Below are 19,902 nucleotides of genomic sequence, written 5' to 3'. Positions count from 1 at the left end.
TTTCTATTTTGTCTCTTAAATCTTTTCTAAAGGGTCTCTTATTCTACTTTCTTTTTCTTTGATTCTTAAAGCAGGCTGCTGTCAGGATTCCATTTTCAGCCCTTTCTTATTCTCCTCTCTTCACATTCTCACAGCTTTTTAAAAAAAAAAAAATTTAAATTTATTGGGGTGACATTGGTTAATAAAATTATATAGGTTTCAAGTGTGCAATTCTATAATACATCATCTGTATATTGTATTGTGTGATCACCACCCTGAGTCAGTTCTCCTTCCATCACCATATATTTGACCCCCTTTACCCTCTCCTACCTCCCCTCACCCCTTTTCCCTCTGGTAACCACTAAACTGTTTATCTGTGTCTATGAGTTTTTGTCCTGTTTATTTGTTGCTTTTAGTTTTATATCCCACATATGAGTGAGAGCATATGGTTCTTGACTATTTCTGTCTGATTTATTTTGCTTAGCAAAATAATCTCAAGATCCATCTATATTGTCACAAATCGCAGTACCTCATGGCTTTTTATATGGTGATATACCATTTTGGCCAGCACAATTCTTCATCAACCACTCTCCCCTCACCATTTGCTTATCCCATCTAATAGTTACTCTGTGGCATCCTGTCAAAAAATGCTTGCCCATTTGACGTTGCTACTTTAAAAAAGACAAATAAATTTGACTGCTTAGGACTCTTTTAGTGGTTAGCCTTATGGAAACCAGTTTTAGCTTAATATGTAGTTTTTCTCCATAAAAAAAATCTTCAGGGGAGGTGGTTGGCTAAGTGGTTGGAGCACAGTACTCATGACACCAAGGTTTCTGGTTCGATTCCCACATGAGCCAGTGAGCTGCGACCACCACAACTAGATTGAAAACAATGACTTGACCTTTAGCTGAGCTGCAGCCCCCCGTAACTAGACTGAAAACAATGACTTGACATGGGCCTGATGAGTCCTGGAAAAACACACTATTCCCCAATTTAGAAAAAATTATTCAATAAGCTCATGGTTGCTTCAGTGCTAAAATCCTACTTAGCAGATTTTTGATGGTGCTTGAATCTTTGAATTTGAACATTTTAAGCCTTCAGGTCTGCCGAGGCTATTCTCTACTCTTAGAATTTAAGAAACATAAATATTACCATTCTATACCACAGAGACAGAGATATGAAAAAAAAACACACAAAAAACTATTGAAGAAGGAAATACATGCACTGTTCAGGCTAGAACAACCCTATTTTATATTTATCTGCCCCAACTTATTGTCAGCGCATAATAATGATGCATAACATTCATTAGGCTCTTAATACATCAAACCATGCTAAGCACTTAATATTCACTATTTTACTTAATACCACAAGCATTAAGATATATACTGTTTTTATCCCATTTTACAGATGAGGATATTCAGACACCTAGAAGCTGAGGACCTTGCCCTCAGTCTCACAGCTAGTGTGGCTGAGACAGGATATAACCCACGCCCATCTGATACCAATTCCACACCTTAAATCACTCTGCCAGTGTTTCTCACACTGGGGCTTACCAGCCCCCGGGGTCCTTATTTTCTGGATTCAGTGGGTTCTACAAAAGTTTTTACACTTAGTGTTTTCATATCTAATTAGTCTACAAAGAGTTGATTTGCCAGTTATAAAGACAAACTTCTCCCAAGGAGAATGAAATTTTGGTTTCTTAAGTCAACTTTTCTAAAGACTGAGCCCAAACAATGCTAGTATGTCTTTGTAAGACTTCTTACGTGAGAATTTTTGTCTTGTAAGTACCTACATTTTACTAAGTTTATGACCTGTGTATCGTGCCATGTGGATACTCTTCCTTTCAGAAAAACGGCAATCCACCTGTAGGAAGGTTATGCCAACTTAACAACTGAGCTTGCCTTAGAAATCCTACTCAGAATTTATTTTAGACCATTAGATGCTTTGGTTTACCTAATAGATTTAATTAACTTGAGGATTCAAAAAAGTGTTAGTACTTCACTTTTTAGCTGGGTGTATGCCATAAAGCAACTAACATATTTTTGGTCTTATATCAGTTTTTTCTGATGAAAACATACATTAAAAACATATTATTTAATTTTCAGATGCTGGCTTAAAGCCAGGTACATTTATTAACAATTAAATCCTTTTGACAGGTCCACGTCTCTAAGAGTTACTGAAAATCAGACCAACTTACATCTTTCAAACATAGAAATCAGATCAACTTATATCTTTCAAACAAACATACCTGGAACTAGGAAAAGAAGGAATATTTATTAGTAGATTGTGCAGTTGATTTGCTTATGCAATCTTTTATTAACTTTAATAAGACATTATGATTTCTGGAGCACAGTCATTCTTTAAAAACAGTGACTATGGTGGGCTTAACTAGGAATTATAAGCTGTATAATTTATATTTGTGGAATTCAAGAACATTACCATTGACTAATACATATAATAATTCTTTTTAAAACTTTAAAAAAGATTTTTATTAAAATACAGCTAATATACAGTGTTCTATTAGTTTCAGGGGTACACCATAGTTATTTAACATTTATATACCTAAAGAAGTGAAGTGATCACCATGATAAGTCCAGCAACCATCTGACACCGCACCACGCTATCACAATATTATTGACTATATTCCCTATGCTGTACGTTACATCCCCATGACTTGTTTGTTTTGTACCTGGAAATTTGGCCTCTTATTCCCCTTCAACTTCCCCCCCTTTTAATTTTTCAATTACAGTTGACATTCGATATTATTTTATATTAATTTCAGGTGTACAGCATAGTGGCTAGACATTTGTATAATTTAAGAAATGATCCCCCTGACTAGTCCAGTATCCACCTGGCACTATACATAGTTACTCGTATTACTATATTATTGACTATATTCCCTATGCTTTATTTGACATCACCATGACTATTTTGTAACTACAAATTTGTGCTTCTTAATCCCTTCACCTTTTTCTGCCTGCCCCCAACCCCTTCCCATCTATCACCCCAATAAATCTGGTACCCATCTGACACTGTACATAGTATAATATTATTCACTATATTCCTAATGCTATAGCCTACATCCCCATGAATACTTTGTAACAACCAATTTGCACTTCTTAATTCCTACCTCTTTTTCACTCACCCTCAAACTCCTTCCCATCTGGCAACCATCAATATGTTCTCTGTATCTATGAGCTTGTTTCTGTTTTGTTTGTTTGTTTATGCTGTTCTTTAGATTCCACATGTAAGTGAAATCACATTGCATCTGACTTTCGCTGTCTGATATACTTCACTCAACACAATATCCTCCAGGTCCCTCCATGCTGCCTCAGATGGCAAGAACCCATTCCCTTCCATGACTGAGCAATATTCCATTGTGTATATGTACCACCTACTTTTTATCCATTCATCCATCAACGGGCACCCAGGCTGCCTCCACATCTTGGCCATTGTAGACAATTCTTTAGTGAACATATGGATGTACATGTCCCCTTGAAGTAGTGCTTGGGTGTCTTCAGATAAATACCCAGAAGTGTCTGGTATAAGTATTGCTATCCCAGATTTTTTTTTTTTCCTGCTTTTTTCCATTTTCGTGACATTTTTTTTTCCATCACTTTACTTTTCATATGTGTGTGTCTTTCAATCTGAAGTGATTCTCTTGTAGGCAGCATATGCAAAGGTTTTATTTTCTTATCCATTCAGCCGTATGTCTTTTGAGTGGATCATTTAGTCCATTTACATTGAAAGTAATTGATGATAGATATGCAGCTATTGCCATTTTATTATTCATGATTTTTATTTTGTTTTATTTTTTCATCTTAAAAAATGTCCCTCTAACATTCCTTGTAATACTGGTTTGGTGGTGATGAACTCCTTTAGCTTTTTCTTGACTAGGAAGCTCTTAATCTGTCCTTCAATTCTAAATGATACATTGGCTGGGTAGAGTACTCTTGGTTGTGTTGAATAGTTTGTGCCAATCCCTTCTGGCCTGCAAAGTTTCTGTTGAGATATCAGCTGAAATCTTATGGGAACTCTCCTATAAGTTACTACTTGCCTTTCTCACGCTGCTTTTAGGATTCCCTCTTTGTATTTAACCTTTGCCATTTTAATTATAATGTGTCTAGGTATGGGCCTGTTTGGGTTCATCTTGTTTGGGACTCTGCACTTCCTGGACTTGTATGTGTATTTTCTTTACCAGGTTAGGAAAGTTTTCAGTCGTTATTTCTTCAAATAGGTTCTCAATCCCTCGCTTTCTCTCTTCTCCTTCTGGTACCCTTATGATGCAAATGTTGGTACACTTGATGTTGTCCCAGAGGTTTCTTAAACTGTCCTCATTTTTTGGGGGGGCGGGGGATTTTTTTCTCTTTTTGCTGTTCTTTTCCAAATTGCTGATTTGATCCTCTGCTTCATCTAGTCTGCACTTAATTCTAGTGCATTCTTCATTTCAATTATTGTGCTCCTCACTTCGGACTGGTTTTTTGTTTTGGTTTCTGTCTTTTTTATGTTTGCTATCTCTTTGTTGGAATTCTTACTAAGTTCCTTAAGCATCCCTAGAACCGTTGTTTTGAACTCTGTATTGGTAGGTTGCTTGCCTCATTTTGTTTAGTTCTGTTTCTGGAGTTTTCGCCTATTCTTTCATTTGGGACATATTTCTTTGTTTCCTCATTTTTGCTTCCTCTCTGTGTTTGTTTCTATGTATTAGGTAGATCTGCTATGTCTCCCAGTCTTGGCCAGGTAGGTGCCCTGTGGCACAGTCTCCCTGGTCATCTGTGTCAGGTGCTCTAGGAGTGTCCTTTGTGGAGGTTGTGTGTGTCCTCCTGTTATAGTTGGGCTTTGATTGATATTGACACGTCAGTAGGTAGGATTGACTCTCATGTTGACTGTCTGTGGGGTTTTTCCACGTCTACAGCTTACAGGATGCTATGTGGGAGGCTTACCCCATTGACTGGGATTTGCCCCAGTGGGCTTTGGTGTTTTGAGACTGTCCTTTGTGTGTGCCACTTGTGGGGTTATTTGGGTGGTGCTCTGCTGTAGTCTGAAGCCAACCTCCAGGTATGTTGGTTCTGGGGCTTCTTGGGTTGGGCTTCAGTGCAGGCTTACATCACCCACTGCCTGTGACCAGTCAGGGGCTACTTGGTAAGAGCTGCAAATTGTTCCGTGGTTGTTCACTACCTATGCTAACCCTGAAGGTGCATGGGAGAGGCCATGCTGTGAACTGACGGTGGCTGCCACCATTACCGGGTCTGGGATGCCAGGACACCCCAAGGTCTGCTGCTACCTGTCGGTTTCCTTGAAGTTCAGCCACTGATAAAGTCTCATGTGGTATGTGAGTTGGGTGAGGCAGGGTCTCAGGGAAGAGTTGTGGTCACTAGGTTAATGTAGACTCTGGTTTGGTGCCAGTGCTGAGCCTGGAGCTACTCAGCAAAAATCTCAGAGCACATCAAGGCCAGTTGCCACCTGCCTGCAGCCTTTGGACTCTGATAGGTTTTCAAGAAAGAGTGCAATGTGGGCGGGGCTGGCTGCTATTGGAGAAAGTGCTTCCGGCAGTTCAGGAGTTGAATGGGACATGGTCCCAGTGAGTCAGCAGGGTGGAGCAACAGAGTTCACTAGACCAATCAGATTCAGATTTGGCCAGAGGGGGCGGGCTCAACACAGGAAAGATGGCGCCCAACTGTATGGAAGGAGGATCTCTCACCAGGAAAATGCCCACTGTCCTCCAGCTCTCATCTTGAAGCCACACAGTTCAGTCTGATCCCCTGTATGTCTCCAATCTCCCCCAAGTTGCTGTCCCTCCACTGGAGCCCAAGGTGAGTGCCTACGAGCAAGTGATTCTGTGCACGAGCTGTTTAAGAGGATGCCTGGGTTTCTGACTCACCCATATGGTCAGAATCCCCACTGTTTTTCACAGCCAGATGTTGTGGGGTCTCCTCTTCCCAGCACCGGTACTCTGGGCTGGGGAGGCCGATGTGGAGCTGGGGTCTCTTGCTCCTCCAGGGGGAAACTCCATGGCCAAGATATCCCTCCCAGTTCTCAACCACCACAGGGAGGTTTGGGGCCCGTTTCGCGTCTCTACCTCTCCTACCAGTCTGGATGTGGCTTCTTCTTTATCCTTAGTTATAAAACTACTGTTCAACCAGACTTCAGATGGTTCTCCAGGTTGATTGTTCTATAATTAGCTGTAATTTTAAAGTGTTCATGGAAAGAAGCAGGCACGGTGTTTATGTACTGTGCCATTTTGGATTTCCTTTTTATATAATAATTCTTATTGACTAATAAGACCAGCCTAAAAAGCATTTTTCTATGAATAATAGAACTTTACATGGAACTGTAACAATTTTATTAAGAGTAATTCTCTGCTTTGGTGCTTTAATTCTGGTTAGTGCTTGATTCACATGCTATGTAAGTACCTACAGTATCAAGGAAATATTACTTTTGGGTCCAACAAGACAGAAGTGAGGTTGGCAGAACTGATCTCATGTTTCAGAATGCATTTAACTTTATGAATTAAACAGACCAATCAGAAAACAAACATCTACTCAGTGAAGGTTGTGCCTCATAAGGACGCTGGACACTGTTAAAGAGAGGGTCAGGATGAAGAGGAGGTTAAGGCAACCTGGCTCTGTCGCTCAGCTTTATCATTGTCTTTTCTATTGATATTCCTTACTTTTTGAGTGTGATTTCTTTTTAATCCTGACCAGTTCTCTTGGTTCAGACCCATTATTTATTATTTATCTTAAATGGCATCATAGGATCTATTCTCGGAAGCTTTATTAGGCCCTAGATTTACATGCTTTTAAGGCTGTGTTTATGTCTTGTACAAAATCCATTCCTGTTGACTTTGGAGGCATTTCCTTTAGACAGAACTTAGATGTATCTGCTTTGTCTGGGCGCCCTGGTGTTCCACAGCACTGACCTTGAGTGGTGCTGGGTTGGGCAGGGTGTGGAGCAAGAAACTCTGGATCATTTCACCCTCTGAACTTCTCTCGTATAAAATACAGGATGTCAAGTAAAGATTGAAGTTCAGCGAGCAAATAAATTGAATTTGTTTGCTAATTCTGGCCACCCTACTATAGATTCTTCATATAAAATGTGGATAATAATGCTCCCTACCTCTTAGGCTTGCTTAAAACCTGGTGCATATGTGTATATGTTTTATTTTAAATAGCAACCCTTGTTAGGTAACTTGTCCAAGATCATGCTCAAGTATTAGAGCCAGTGTTCTGATTCCAGAGCTCCAGCCTCCATATTGCCTCACTGAGATGACATCGATAGCTAAGGACCCATGAGTAAAGTAGCCAGTAATAATGTAAACATTGTGTTAAAGATACAACATACTTGCATATGCCAATTTTTTATTAATAAACATCAGGAAGCTTACTATCTATATCAGCCTGTATATGTTTATTTAAGGCTGAAAATCAAATTCAGGGAAGTAGAAATTTCTCATAATTCTAGTAAGTCTATTTTTTTAAGTCATTAATTCAAACATATCACAGAATATTTGAACTTTGAAATCTATCCCTCTTTCAAAGTGGACTCTAGAGAAATTAGCAATGCATAACAATGGAACTTAGGTATTTAATTTCGTCCTCTTTGTTCAATATTTTCCTATTGTTCCACAGCGACATCCAAGTATCTTAGCATGACATTTGAGGCTCTCCAGATCTGCTGAGATTCGGGTTTGCAGCCTCAGCTCCTAATACTTCTCAGTCATGAGCCCCACCCAGATGTTCTTTCCATTTCAGTATGTTTCTTAGTCTTATAGTCCCTTCATTGTGGAAAGTGTTTTCCTTATCTCAACCCTGGGAGATCTTTATCTCCCATTCAAACACCCAGTTGTTTTATGACACCTCCTTTCTCTCAGCTCACTAGCCCTTTGGCTGATTTTCCTATTACACCACCTCACATAGAGCTTTCCTCACAGTTAGTTATATTTCACTCGTCTCCCTAAAATTTAGTTTCTTGTGATCAGGGGCTTCTTTGTCTTATGCTTTTCTATGTATAACTTAGTACCTACAACAGTGCTTTTCCCACATAATTTCCATAATAGATTATCTATTGAAACAAATTTAGCCCAATAGTACATAGGAATAGTGTTCTCAAACTTACAGTGCCATTCCTTGAAATATTGTGAATCCACCAAAAAAGGCTGTTGCTTTGGGCAGCTCACAGTGACTACTGGTTATGTTCTTGACATTTAAAACAACATTTTCCTCATTGTTTAAAAAAATAATACATATTCTTTTTGGAAAGCTTGTGAAATAAAGACACACACAAAGGGAAAAAAATCATTGGTAAATTACTTTCCAAGGGTGGTAGCTGTTCTGCTGCTTTCTTTTCTTCTAAGTACAAATATTCTGTGTGTGTGTGTGTGTGTGTGTGTGTGTGTGTGTCAGAAATTCTTAACAGAGACAACATGGAAAGGTAGATCAGGATGTAAGGGTGAACACAAGTGGGATTGAATCCCCAGGCCCAGCACTTCATGACTGTGTGACTCTGGGTTAGGCCCTTCATTCCTCTGAGGCCCAATTTCTCATCTGAAAAATAGGAATACTAATACTGCTTTTTTATTCCTATATGAGGTTTTGGAAGACCAAATTATAAAACATTTGACAGTATTTTGCACATTAGCAAATACTATATGCCTGGTTTTTGTTAGTATGTTAAACTGTACCAAAGATGAGTCTATGGATACACAGAGCACTCAGATTGAATCCTAAGTAATAGTTCAATTTGGATTTGTGCCTAGCCCTATTACCTAAGGTACAGATGACTTTCACTTCACTAAAGGGAAAGGAATTAACTTTTATTGAGCACCAACTACCTGCCAGGTTCCCTGCTATCTGCCTTACATTTATCTTCCCATCGCACCATTTTACATATGACAGAAACTGAAATTCAGTGAGCAAAGCCACTGGTATCACAAGATTAAAACTAAGGTGGGTCTCAGTTCAAATCCCATGTGCTGTCTTTACTAAAGTAAGAGGTCGCTTTTGAGGAAAGTTGTTTTTTTATGTTTTTGTTTTGTTTTGTTTTGTTTTTAATTCCTCTCATTCTTATTATGGAATTTCCAGTAATGGAATGGCAGTGTTTGTTTGGATACATGGACTATTTTGACATAGATTCTCTTAGGAAAGGTAAAAGAAGTTGTGATTATTTCATCTAGAGAAAAGAGTGAACTAATTTAAAAGCCATTTTCAAGTCCCTAAAAGGGAACAAATGGTGGATATCAACCAAGTACCTTTTGTTTGTAATTTACCTAAACCTGTCTTAAAATATAATTTAGAAGATTCATAGCATGCCTCCTTTAGACCTAAGAAAGAACTGCTGAAAGAAGCTGCAGAATGTCTTTCTTGATAGAGTGGTTGAGTTAAACAAGGTAGATTTATCTTTATAGGGCTTATGAATAGTCCTACTTGGAGCTAGAAAACCAGTCTTAATCAAGGATGAGTTTCGAGTAAGCATGAAGGAAAGAAACATCATCACAAATTCTGCTAAAGCTGATTAAAATAAAATGATATAACAGCACAGGAGATCTAAAATGATATTACCATGCAGAGACACATGAGGGTGCTCTAACCAGCTGCTATAATAAATGAATTAAACTGCTTGAATATTAGGAAAAAATTAAGATCTTTTGTGAATGGCAGTGTTGAATTCCAATTTATAGCATTGGTCAAATAGAAGGATTTTGGAATAGATGTTTTTTTTCTTTTTAATAAAATGTATTGGTTCCCATCATCACCACCATTTTAAAAAGTAGATATTCATACTGGAAAATTTGGGAAATACTGTGAAGCACAAAGAGGAAATAAAAATGAACTAATGTTGCTGTCAGCCCTGGGAGGCGGGGGTTTTCTAGAGCCAGGCCTGTTGGAGGCTTAGCTCAGGAGACCTGCCTTCAAACACAAGCCCAGCCTGTTCTCATTTTGATTCCACAGACCTTCTGCTTGTATGAAGGGGGAGTAGAGACTGGGGGTCTAATGACTGCAAGAAGAGAATTAGAGACGCATGTTTATCTCAATACATTTACTCTCATTAAAGTTCATATTCACTGACATCATGCATCTCCTTGAAAAAGTCTGCCCACCCACCATTAATTAAAGCCACATTTTAAAAAGTCAGTGTGTGCACTTCTATTCCAATGAAAAGTAGCCTCGTTGGTTTTGCAGAGTAGGCAGGAGAATATCTGAGGCCTGACAGCTCTACACAGTGAGGAATCATGTGATTTACATTACAAGTCATGTTTATTCAGAGCCTACAAGATAATAGCTAAGATCTGTTGCCTTGAAGAGTTGAAACATTCAATATCTAATGACCTATTTAGCAAAAGTAACATTTATTTTGATGAGTCATCATTCTTTTGGATGCAATGTATGACCATATGCCTTTATCTTTACAAATAATCTGAGAGATCTAACTATATTTCCTGCTTGAATAATTAAGCAGCACATTCCTATCAAAGACACCACATTTTATAACTTATGCAAGTAGTATCAATGTCAAAACAAAGGTCAATGTAAATTTTCCTTTATCCAAACTATTGTACAAACAGTAATTACCAATAGTTGTAGGATTGCACAACTGTAGTCTATATTCTTGGCAGTAGTCACTATAAATTCATAAATTCATGAAAATAAGGAATGTTGATTTTTAAAGTTCAGGAAAGGTACTATTTGTAAACAGTTCAGGTCACACTCATCTTAGTCCATGTGCTAAGCAAGAGTTCTTTTCTTCCAACTTCCGTTAAATACGATTTGGTCTCTCCATGAGCCTAGTAATAGAGTTTTCAGACAAACAGATCTGCATTCTTTTCTATTCTTTTTCATATCAAAGCCCCCTTCGATTTTATTGATCTTTATATATTAATATGGAGCACATTTTAGTCTTGTGTTGACAAAAGACAAATTATGGTTATCTCTTCTCATTGGCAATTAGGTTATTCTGGAATCATTCTAACCAAATATTTGATTAGCCCAGCCAGTGTAAAAAGCCCAGCTTTTTACCAAAGGCATAATGTGCAGCATTCAGATTCTCTAGTTATTCTGGCCATGCCACCATGCACAGACATGGCTCATCAATGGATACGAACAGTCACTGAAATGGTTTACTCCTAGGCCACATCACCCCTGGAGTTGAAACCTGAGGTCTAATCCTGACTTTTCCACTGACTTTCCATGTGACCTTGAACACCTGAGGGCTTATTTCCTTATCTAATTAATGGGGGCGGGGGAAGAGAGTGAATACTGACCAGGTGCCCACTGCCCAGGAAGTTAGTCAGGACTACAGGATAAGGAGCTAGAGCACCCCTTTGGGGCCATGTCTTCCCCAGGTCCACTTACTCATCCAGTACCAGAAGCCCCAAGGTGTGTATGGTTCTAAAAAGAGCACCCCTGACTCTAGAAGAAGCCAGTAAGCCATGCCTGGTGAGTTGCTTTCATGATAAGTCTGAGAGAAGACCTTCCGGGCTTTGATATCCCTTAGATACAAGCATTCAACGTCCTATTGGTATGTGGGATGAGGCACTAGCCTCACCCACAGATTATATCTTCCATCTAGATGATACAGTACCCAGAGGGACCATAAAACACTTGACTCTACACAATGCCAAAAGCAATGGGTGGACTCCTGCTGCTCAGCTGTGGGAAGGAAGGTGGAGTGCGGGTGGGAACACTTCAACCCAGTTGGTGGTGTTCTTTAGAGCAAACAGCAAGGGTCTGGGGGACGGGGGAAGGTGTGAGTACATGGCATTTTATGGACCCTAGGAAAGTGAGACAAGCTGCGCCCAGGCGCATGCAGAACGGGTGCCAAGGCGCCCTACCTTCCGGCCGGCTCTGTTGTTGTGCACGTTCATCAGCGCTCTGGCGTCCTTGCCCTTCCGCTCCTTGGCGTCCACGAACGCCCGCGCAAACTTGATCCCATAGTCAATGTTGTCACTGCAGCCGCCCCAGTCGAAGGTGCCCTTGCTGTCCTTGGCGGTCCCCTTCTTCTTGGGATCACAGGAACAGGATTTTAATTCTCCTTGGCTACAGGCCCTGGTGACGGCAAATACAACTCCAGCTGAGGAGATGGCGTAAACAAAGGCAGATTCCCGACTACCTGAAACGAAAATGCTTTGCTTAAAAGTGCTCTGGAGTTGCTAGCACTGAACAACTTTCACATGATGGCTGGTTAATACTCGGGCTGCCTCTGAGGTACTTTGAGACTAGGCAAAAAGCTACTGAAGGATTCTTCTCTAGTGCCCAGGCTCTTTCTTTAATACAAAGCATCGCCAGCCAATAAAAGCTGTTGTCAATTGAGATAACCTGTATGACAACTATCCTTAAAATAAATAGAGTTATACTCTGGAAAAGGCCGCGAAAGCCTGTCTCATCCTGCTCCTGGCTTCACACTCGTCTCATGCAAGTGCTTGCTTTAATCTAGACTCGTACACATCTTAGAAAGAGGAGCAGAACATCTCTGAGCCTCCCTTTCTTCTGTAACAGTCCGAGTTCTATAATTCTATACTGTCATGGTATATTTTGGTATTCATGCTACAACAGCACCCTTTGGAAAGGCCTCCCAAGCCTCCAGGCACCACTGAGGACACTCATAGGCATTTACATGCTTGAGACTGAAATACTAAATTCAAAGAAATCCAGGGGCTGAGGTGGGAAGAGAATTCAAGGCAGCAAACAGCACCCACACTAACACTGGAGAGAGAGTGTTGGCTTGGCATCAACTTTCACATGTAATTGAGTGATTGTTGAAGGCACTATGCAATATCCTAGAGTTACATACTATGTCTAACTATTAAGGTGAATTTACTTTCTTCTGAAACACCTGCACTAATCACTGGTATTGGGTAAAAGACAGTGGAAAGCTTTTCTTTGGTTTTTTGGAAGGAAACAAATTTACCGCCTATAATTAGACTTGGGCAAGAACCCTTTGGGGTGCTTTCTTAGAATTGTTCTTTATTAGTGCATAGGCTCCTTTCACTTACAGGCTGAAAGGTACATATTTCAGTGCAATAACTACATTAAATTATTTTAATAATCTGTAGTAACTCATAACACGGTGTTGTGGTACAGTGACAGATATAAGGCTCTTTAGGGTCCGTGTGCACCTCATTTTTCAAGTGGAGCTGTATTTCATTGTTATTAGCATGCCTTTTTATTAATGGTTGCTGCAGCAAATACATTAACAATCAAAATAGAAGCTGAATAACCTCATGCCAACGCAAGGCAGAGAACGGAGAGCCATTTGGTGATTCAATATGTCAAGACGAGTGTGACTTTTTGAACCACACAGCTGGGAGAACAAACCACCTTTTCGCATCGAAGCCCTGCTTGGTTCCGTTTGTCATTCAGTGCTAAAATTTATTATACACCCCTTGCAATATTTGCTCTGCTAGTCTCATTATTAAAAATCAGGAAAACATATCTACACCATATTAAATGGCACTTACCTCAGCCTTCAAAAAATATCTCCCTCGAAACCTCTAACCATCATAAAAAGGAATCAATCATGCCTTGTAGTTAGGTAAAATCAATTATATGAATATTTGCCATAGGTAGCAGGTAGCGCTCTCCAGAGAGAAATGTGATGGTCATAGGAGCTGTTTTAGAGTACCAGATTATATTGTAAGGATCACAGATTTTCTAAGTGGAATTGAGATGTTTTCTAAAAGATGGTGACTAATAGATGCTAATGTGGCTTAAAACTCAGGTGGTAGCTCTCAGATAAGTGAGATTCTTACTATACCCACTTTACAGTTTAGGAAAATGCCTTGTCCGCAGTTACCCCTTTAAGCTGCAACACCTGGTTTTGGCTTTGGCGTTCAGTGTCCACATTTAAAGATATCACATAGATGGAAAATTCACAAATGCTTAATGTATTTCTCACTAGTCTTATTTTTTAAGGAGAAAGAAGAGAAATTTCATAAGGTGATCTTTTTAGAGGAAAGATATGGAAGATGTGAATGATAGTATGTCAGTGACCAGACAGTATTTTGAAAGCAGTAGAGAAATAAATTGTGTAGGCAAAGCATTTATCCTGGCTTAACATGCAAACAATTACATTGACTTGTTGGCTGAAAGAAAAAGAAAATCACTTAAAATCCACAATATTGTAGAAATAATTTCCAAAACGAAAATATCACCTTTCTAAATATTTGTCCCTTATTATTCAAACACATTACTAAACAGCTAGATGTTTGTTTATTTAAATAAAAATATTAGCACTTGGACTGACTTTTCACTTTACCTCCAGATGTCTTGGTATCATGTAGACGTGGCCTTAAGATGTTTTCAGTTAAGTGTCTTAGATGAATCACTAAAATGCTATGTGTGAAATAGTAGCACATTTCAAGAGTTGGCTTTGTAACAAAACAAATTTTGATCTTGGGACTCTTGTTAGCAAAACGGATTCTTTTTAAAGCCATCACAATATGAAACAAAATCCAAATCTAAATAGTGATATTTTGACTTCCCGATGTGTTATTGTTGAAGTTTCTCTTATTTTTGGATTGAGATAAGTCAAGCAGTGTCTGCTTAGTGCATAGGCATAGCTTTTGTTTGGGGTGGGGGATTGTTACCTCGGAGGGCACAACACTAGTAGACAGTCTTTCTGGAAGGTTATGGGTTATTCAGCTCTCTTTTAAAATGCTTGCTTTTTTTTTTTTTTTTTTTTAAACGTTTACAAGGATAAGACCTAATCACATTTTTGTCTAAGGCTTATTCTAGAATTCTAGAAGTATATTGTATTCTTGCAGGAATATTTGTGGGTTTAAACTTCTCTGCCTGTGACTGATAACAGTCTATCAGATGAGTGAATTACAAATGTTCCTAAAAATTGCTCTCTCACTCTAAGCTCTCTGAAGCAAAACAGGCGAATGTTCTACATTTCTCTGTTTGTCAGTCACTTTTATGTTCTTCCTATAAATGGCGTTGCCTAGTCATCTATAAAGACATTTAGGTTTCCAAAGGAGAGTTCTTCACAACTCTAAGATGTGAATTTCCCTCCAAGCAATTAATTGTAAAAATCTTTGGATAGCTTCACTGGAATTTCATGATTATTTCCAGGATAAGCTACCTTAGGCCAAATTCAGCCCTCCCAGAACCAACACAAAATTATCACTGACAGTCACAGGAGTTTACATAAATGTCCACGAAGAAATCTGGCCTTCTGTGAAGAATGAAAAGAAATTGTGTAGCATGTGTGTTTTAAGTTTTGAGTACTCTGGCAAAGCATTCAGCTCCATCTGAAAGAACTCTGAAGGGAGTACAAGTTAGATTCTCGTATTTACCTGAGGCCTTAGACTAAGACTAGTTCAAACCCCTTACTTCTCAGCAACTCTGTAGCTCTAAAAAACCAATATTGCCAAGGTTAAGTTAAAGTACTTTATGAATGAATTCCTAGCTTTAGCAAATGGTCAGGATCAGTGGTCAAAGGACTCCCTTTAATTTGTGATCTAAAGGTGGTTGTTTTTTTTTTCCAACATGGAGACATCTTAACGGATTTCCATAGACAGAATTTAGAGGCGATCATTTTAAATGAAAAGTACATTTAATCTGTTGTCACTGGACAATGGTTGTGAGCACTTTGAAAAGGGAAAGTCTCGATGCATCCCAAACACTGACAGCATGTACAAACATATCCAAAGGTCCAAAGATGGCTTGTACAGATATCTGCAAACTCTCTGACAAGGGCCAGCACTTTAATTGATTCACTGGTGAGCTAAGCTAGGTGAAGTCTGAAAATTCCCTGTTACTGAAATTTACTATGAACCTTTCAAATATTTGCGCTCTCATACCAATACTCCAAAAGGAATGCAGAAGAATATAGTTCTGAAACTAGAGAATAAAGTTGCAGAATATGGCAATAAGTTCACTTCAGGGATACTCTGAGTGAGTGCACTACGCCCTTGGGGGATTTTGGAGACATTCAGTTATGCATTTGGCCTCATAAAACCCTAGGGCTGTGATGATTACATGATAGAAACACCCTCTGTTAAGCATTACCAAGTGCAGAGCCTGGACGATTTTCTTAGGAATGGGGGGGTTAGGCAAAAACAAGTGTACAGTTTCCTGTTTCTGGGGTTCACACATAAACTGTTGTGTTTTCAGTCAGATTTCCCAGTAGCAAATGGGCCATGCTATATCTTGGAGAATGCTAATAGCAGCAGGTTAAGGAATGGATATTTCTTGAAATTAAAATCGGATTTTCACTTAATGTTCTCTGATTATATATCAGCTAGTGAGCTGCTTTCCACATTCAGAACTTCTACAAAGTGTATTATGTAATTAGATCATGTTTAATAATCCTTCTAAGTAAAAAAAAAAAAAAAACACCAAAAAACAAAAACAAGTATGTATTCATAGTTCCCACCCCTCCCCTCCATCAATATCCTTCTGCCTAAAATGTACTTGGAAAGTAACAGGCATTCACTACAAGTTTATGGTGACTATTCATTCACCATTCAATGAATGAATGGTGCCTATAGCACAAAAGGCACCAAGCGAGGTATAGGGAAGGCAGGCTTGTTCCTGCCTTATAGAATTTATAGTCTGCTGAAAAAAATGTTTAATTTAGTGTTACCCAAAGATGAGTAGCTGAATGGAAGGTCAAAGGTGGTGAGCAGAGATCTGTCTGCTTCTTAATAACAGTTACGTGTTATTATAATAATGACCATCTGTGGACAATACTTGATTTGGGTATTCCACTCTCATCTTCTGCTCAAATCCTTCTGAAAGGTTCAAGTCCACGAAGTAAGAGTCAAACAGTCAAAAAAGAAAGCCCTGTGGCTGCTGCCTTTTCTCCTAAGGACAAATCTGAACCTGAAGGGACAGGCAGTGCTGTGACATGATGCAGATAGAGTAAAAAGTAAAAAGACACCAGCCTGAGGTCTACATACGTACTAACCTTTGACTGGCCTATAATATTTTAGACAAGCTCATTGATTTATCAAGTCCTCATCTGCAAAACAGAGACAATGTCCCCTCATCACCACCACCAACAGAAGAAGCTTCTGACTGAATAAAATGCAACAAAAGATGAGCAGGGACTTGGATGACCTGATATTGGGAGACATGAATGAGGAGAGCGCAGGAGCTGCCAGAACGCAGGAGACTTACTTCGGAGCAGGACTCTGCCGAAGAGGCTGTGGTCTCGGTCGAGGGTGTTGCAGTTCCAGCGGTGCTGGCGGAACTGGTGCTGGCACTCAGCTGTCCACTCGGCCACACCCAGACCAATGGCACGCATCACGTCGGGGTGTCGGTGGCACAGCTGCCGCTGGCGGCTTACCAGGCCTGGCACATTGTCACACATCACCCTGGAAGAGCCGCCTGTAGCTTTCATGTACCTGGGAAAGACCAGCACAAAGGTGAGAACACTGAACTGTGAGGCCCGGGGCTGTGTTTCCTGGGAGACTGAAAAGTTCAAAGCACATGTCAAATATGAATTCCTTATGCTTCGGGGGATATCAGGAAGCAAAGTTTATTTCATTTTAGTGCAATGAGAAACGGCATGGTAGGCATGGCGAGGGATCTGGTAGAAGCCGCCCCCAAAGGGAGTGCTGACTGTCTCTTGGACATGAAGCCAGGCTGGCCAGCTGATGCTCTGGGCAAGGTGGGAGAGGAGGGTCTGCAGTCACAGAACAGGATGAGGGGGAGGGGCAGCATGTGTGGGGAAGAAACTTCAAAGGCTGTTCCCAAGAAGGCTCTGATCTCAGTGACACAGTGTGTCTGGACTTGGCTTTGGGGGAAGCCGACCTTTAGAAGCTCCGCCCTCCCATTTATTTGACCTAATGTTTAAGTGTGTTAAGAAACTGTCTGTGTCTGTCTAACCGACACCTGCTGGTATCTGATGTTACACTCTCCTCACAGACACGCTGTTCTTTCCTTACTAAAGAATCCTTTAAATATTTCCATTTTCCAACTCTTCTTGGCTTTTACAGAGAACCTTTGGAAAAAATTCTTTCTATTGTTATTAAGGACACTAAATGTTTGGAAGAATCAAACAGTGTTATAGCTCCATAAAGTACTTTTGAAAAGAAACTTTAACAAAAAATTACATCATCATCTCTGCCCAGATGTTCTCTATTAGTTGTGAAATGTTTAGAAAGGTACCTTTTATATAACCCAAGCTGCCATAGGTGTCTTTTGAAGCGATCAAACAAGGAGAATGTCTTTTTCTTGTATTTTCATTATTTTATATGATCATAAAATCGTTACAGCTGTGACTTCCAAAAAATATATTTAAGTGACAGCTGAGAGACAATGTGACAAAAAGCCTCGGCAATAAATAATGTTTATACACCCATGGAAACAGAAATAGTCATTTTATTGAAAAATGGTCATTCTGATAAATCAATCTTTGATGCTGTGTCAACAACGCGAAGGCGAACCGCCTTCCTGTTCCATGTGGCTTCAGAAGGACTCGAACCCCTCCTCCCATCAGTGCTCTGCCTGCTCCTTTGACGAGCCCCAGTGTCCTCCTTAAGTGCCCAGCTCTGGGCTTGCATTTGGCTGACACTCTTTACTTTTGTCAAATTCTTGAAAACACACCCTACGGTAACAGGTCCTTCTGAATCAGTATTGCGATATCTGTTCGAAAACTTTTAGGTGCAAGGAAGTTAGAGCTCTCAACTCCCTCTCTTTTCAAGGGCGTTATAGGTCAGGCTACAGAAGAGTTTCTGGGTGGGGAGAGAATCTCCCATTGGAACCTGTAACGATGCTAAGACCGTTCACTATGCAAAACAAACAAATAAATCGCTGATCAACATACAAAAGACAGCAGCAAAGTTGCGGGGACTGGTTTTGAACAGAGTATCATCTTGGAGCCCCCTGCTCTGGAGCTTTGCGTTACAGTGTAGTCTCTACCTGGAGGCATCGCAACGTTCTTCCTTCCGCCCCACTGGGGCGAAGCATTAGGAATGTGGAAGGACGAGAAATAATGCAAAAATCACTCGCTTTGGGTTCTACAGCTTCTGACTGCCTGATTTGGCCCCTTGGTTTATCTTGAGGTTTTTTTGGGGGGGTGGGAGGAAGACGAGAGGGGACGATTGTAGTTTTGAAAGTGAACACACACACACACACACACACACACACACACACACACACACACACACTCTGAGCTAGAGACCCAGCTAGCGCGTCTCTCAATGGGATAAGAAATTGGCTGATTTTGCTGTCGCTCAGTTAGATCCAAATAAACCAAACATCAGAGCTCTCGTTTGAGGGGTAATGTGGGGTTTTTTTTCCGTTTTTGTTTTTTTTTCCTTTTTTTTTTTTTTAATAGAGTTGTCAAAGCTGAAATGATCTTCAGAGGAAAGCGGAGGGGCTCAGGATGGGGCGATAGGAGAGGGCAGCAGCCAGGGTTCAGGCTGGAATCCGCGGCTGCCGGGGCCGCAGGGAAGCGCGGCCGGGAAGGGTGTCCGTGGCCAGTGCCGTCCCCATTCGCATCTCGAAAATCCCCCCGCGCCGGTGCTCGTGGACTTACCACCATGAAGAGCTGACCTCGGGGCTGAGCCAGGTCAAGAGCAGAGGGAGCCAGAGCCAGATTCCACCGAGAGGGGCGTTCATATTAACCCCCTTGCGTCCACATTAGGTCAGACTCCGTGTGCGGGCGCCATGCGTGCCCGGAGCAGAAGCGCTCAGCGCCTGGAGCGCCTCGTCACCGCCGCCGGCGCCTCGCCTCGCCCCCGCCCCGTCACCCCCCCCCCCCCCCCGCTCTTGGTCTGCGGAGAGTGGCGAGACTCGCTGATAAAGTTTCAAAGGACCAGCGGGGCGAGCGATAAAGGCCAGTTCGGGCCGCCTCGCCCACAGCCCAATTCCCCAGGCGCGGCGAGCGCGGGCAGCCGGAGAGCTCTGCGCACCTTCCGCGCGCCCCTGTCCGCTCTGCTGCCCGCCCGCCCGCCGGGGCGCAGCCGAAGGAGGGGGC

At 40.8% G+C, this 19,902-nt stretch overlaps 1 protein-coding gene across 1 annotated transcript in view; it reads right to left on the bottom strand.

Moving 5' to 3' along the window:
- WNT2 (Wnt family member 2) overlaps nucleotides 1-19,664 on the bottom strand; it is a 51,413-nt gene extending 31,749 nt beyond the window's left edge. The window contains exons 1-3 of the mRNA XM_019743196.2: nucleotides 19,462-19,664; nucleotides 17,097-17,323; nucleotides 11,804-12,081 (exon numbers count right to left, since the gene is read on the bottom strand). Of these exons, the coding sequence (XP_019598755.1) occupies nucleotides 11,804-12,081; nucleotides 17,097-17,323; nucleotides 19,462-19,544 (588 nt within the window). The 5' untranslated portion in view covers nucleotides 19,545-19,664. The remainder of the gene's footprint in view (nucleotides 1-11,803; nucleotides 12,082-17,096; nucleotides 17,324-19,461) is intronic.
- Between the last annotated feature and the right edge of the window lie 238 nt (nucleotides 19,665-19,902).

Source organism: Rhinolophus sinicus, linkage group LG11 (assembly GCF_036562045.2).
Source record: "Rhinolophus sinicus isolate RSC01 linkage group LG11, ASM3656204v1, whole genome shotgun sequence".
NCBI lineage: Eukaryota > Metazoa > Chordata > Mammalia > Chiroptera > Rhinolophidae > Rhinolophus > Rhinolophus sinicus.
The sequence above is the reverse complement of the archived record's forward strand: the minus strand, read 5'-3'. Positions and strand labels throughout refer to the sequence as shown.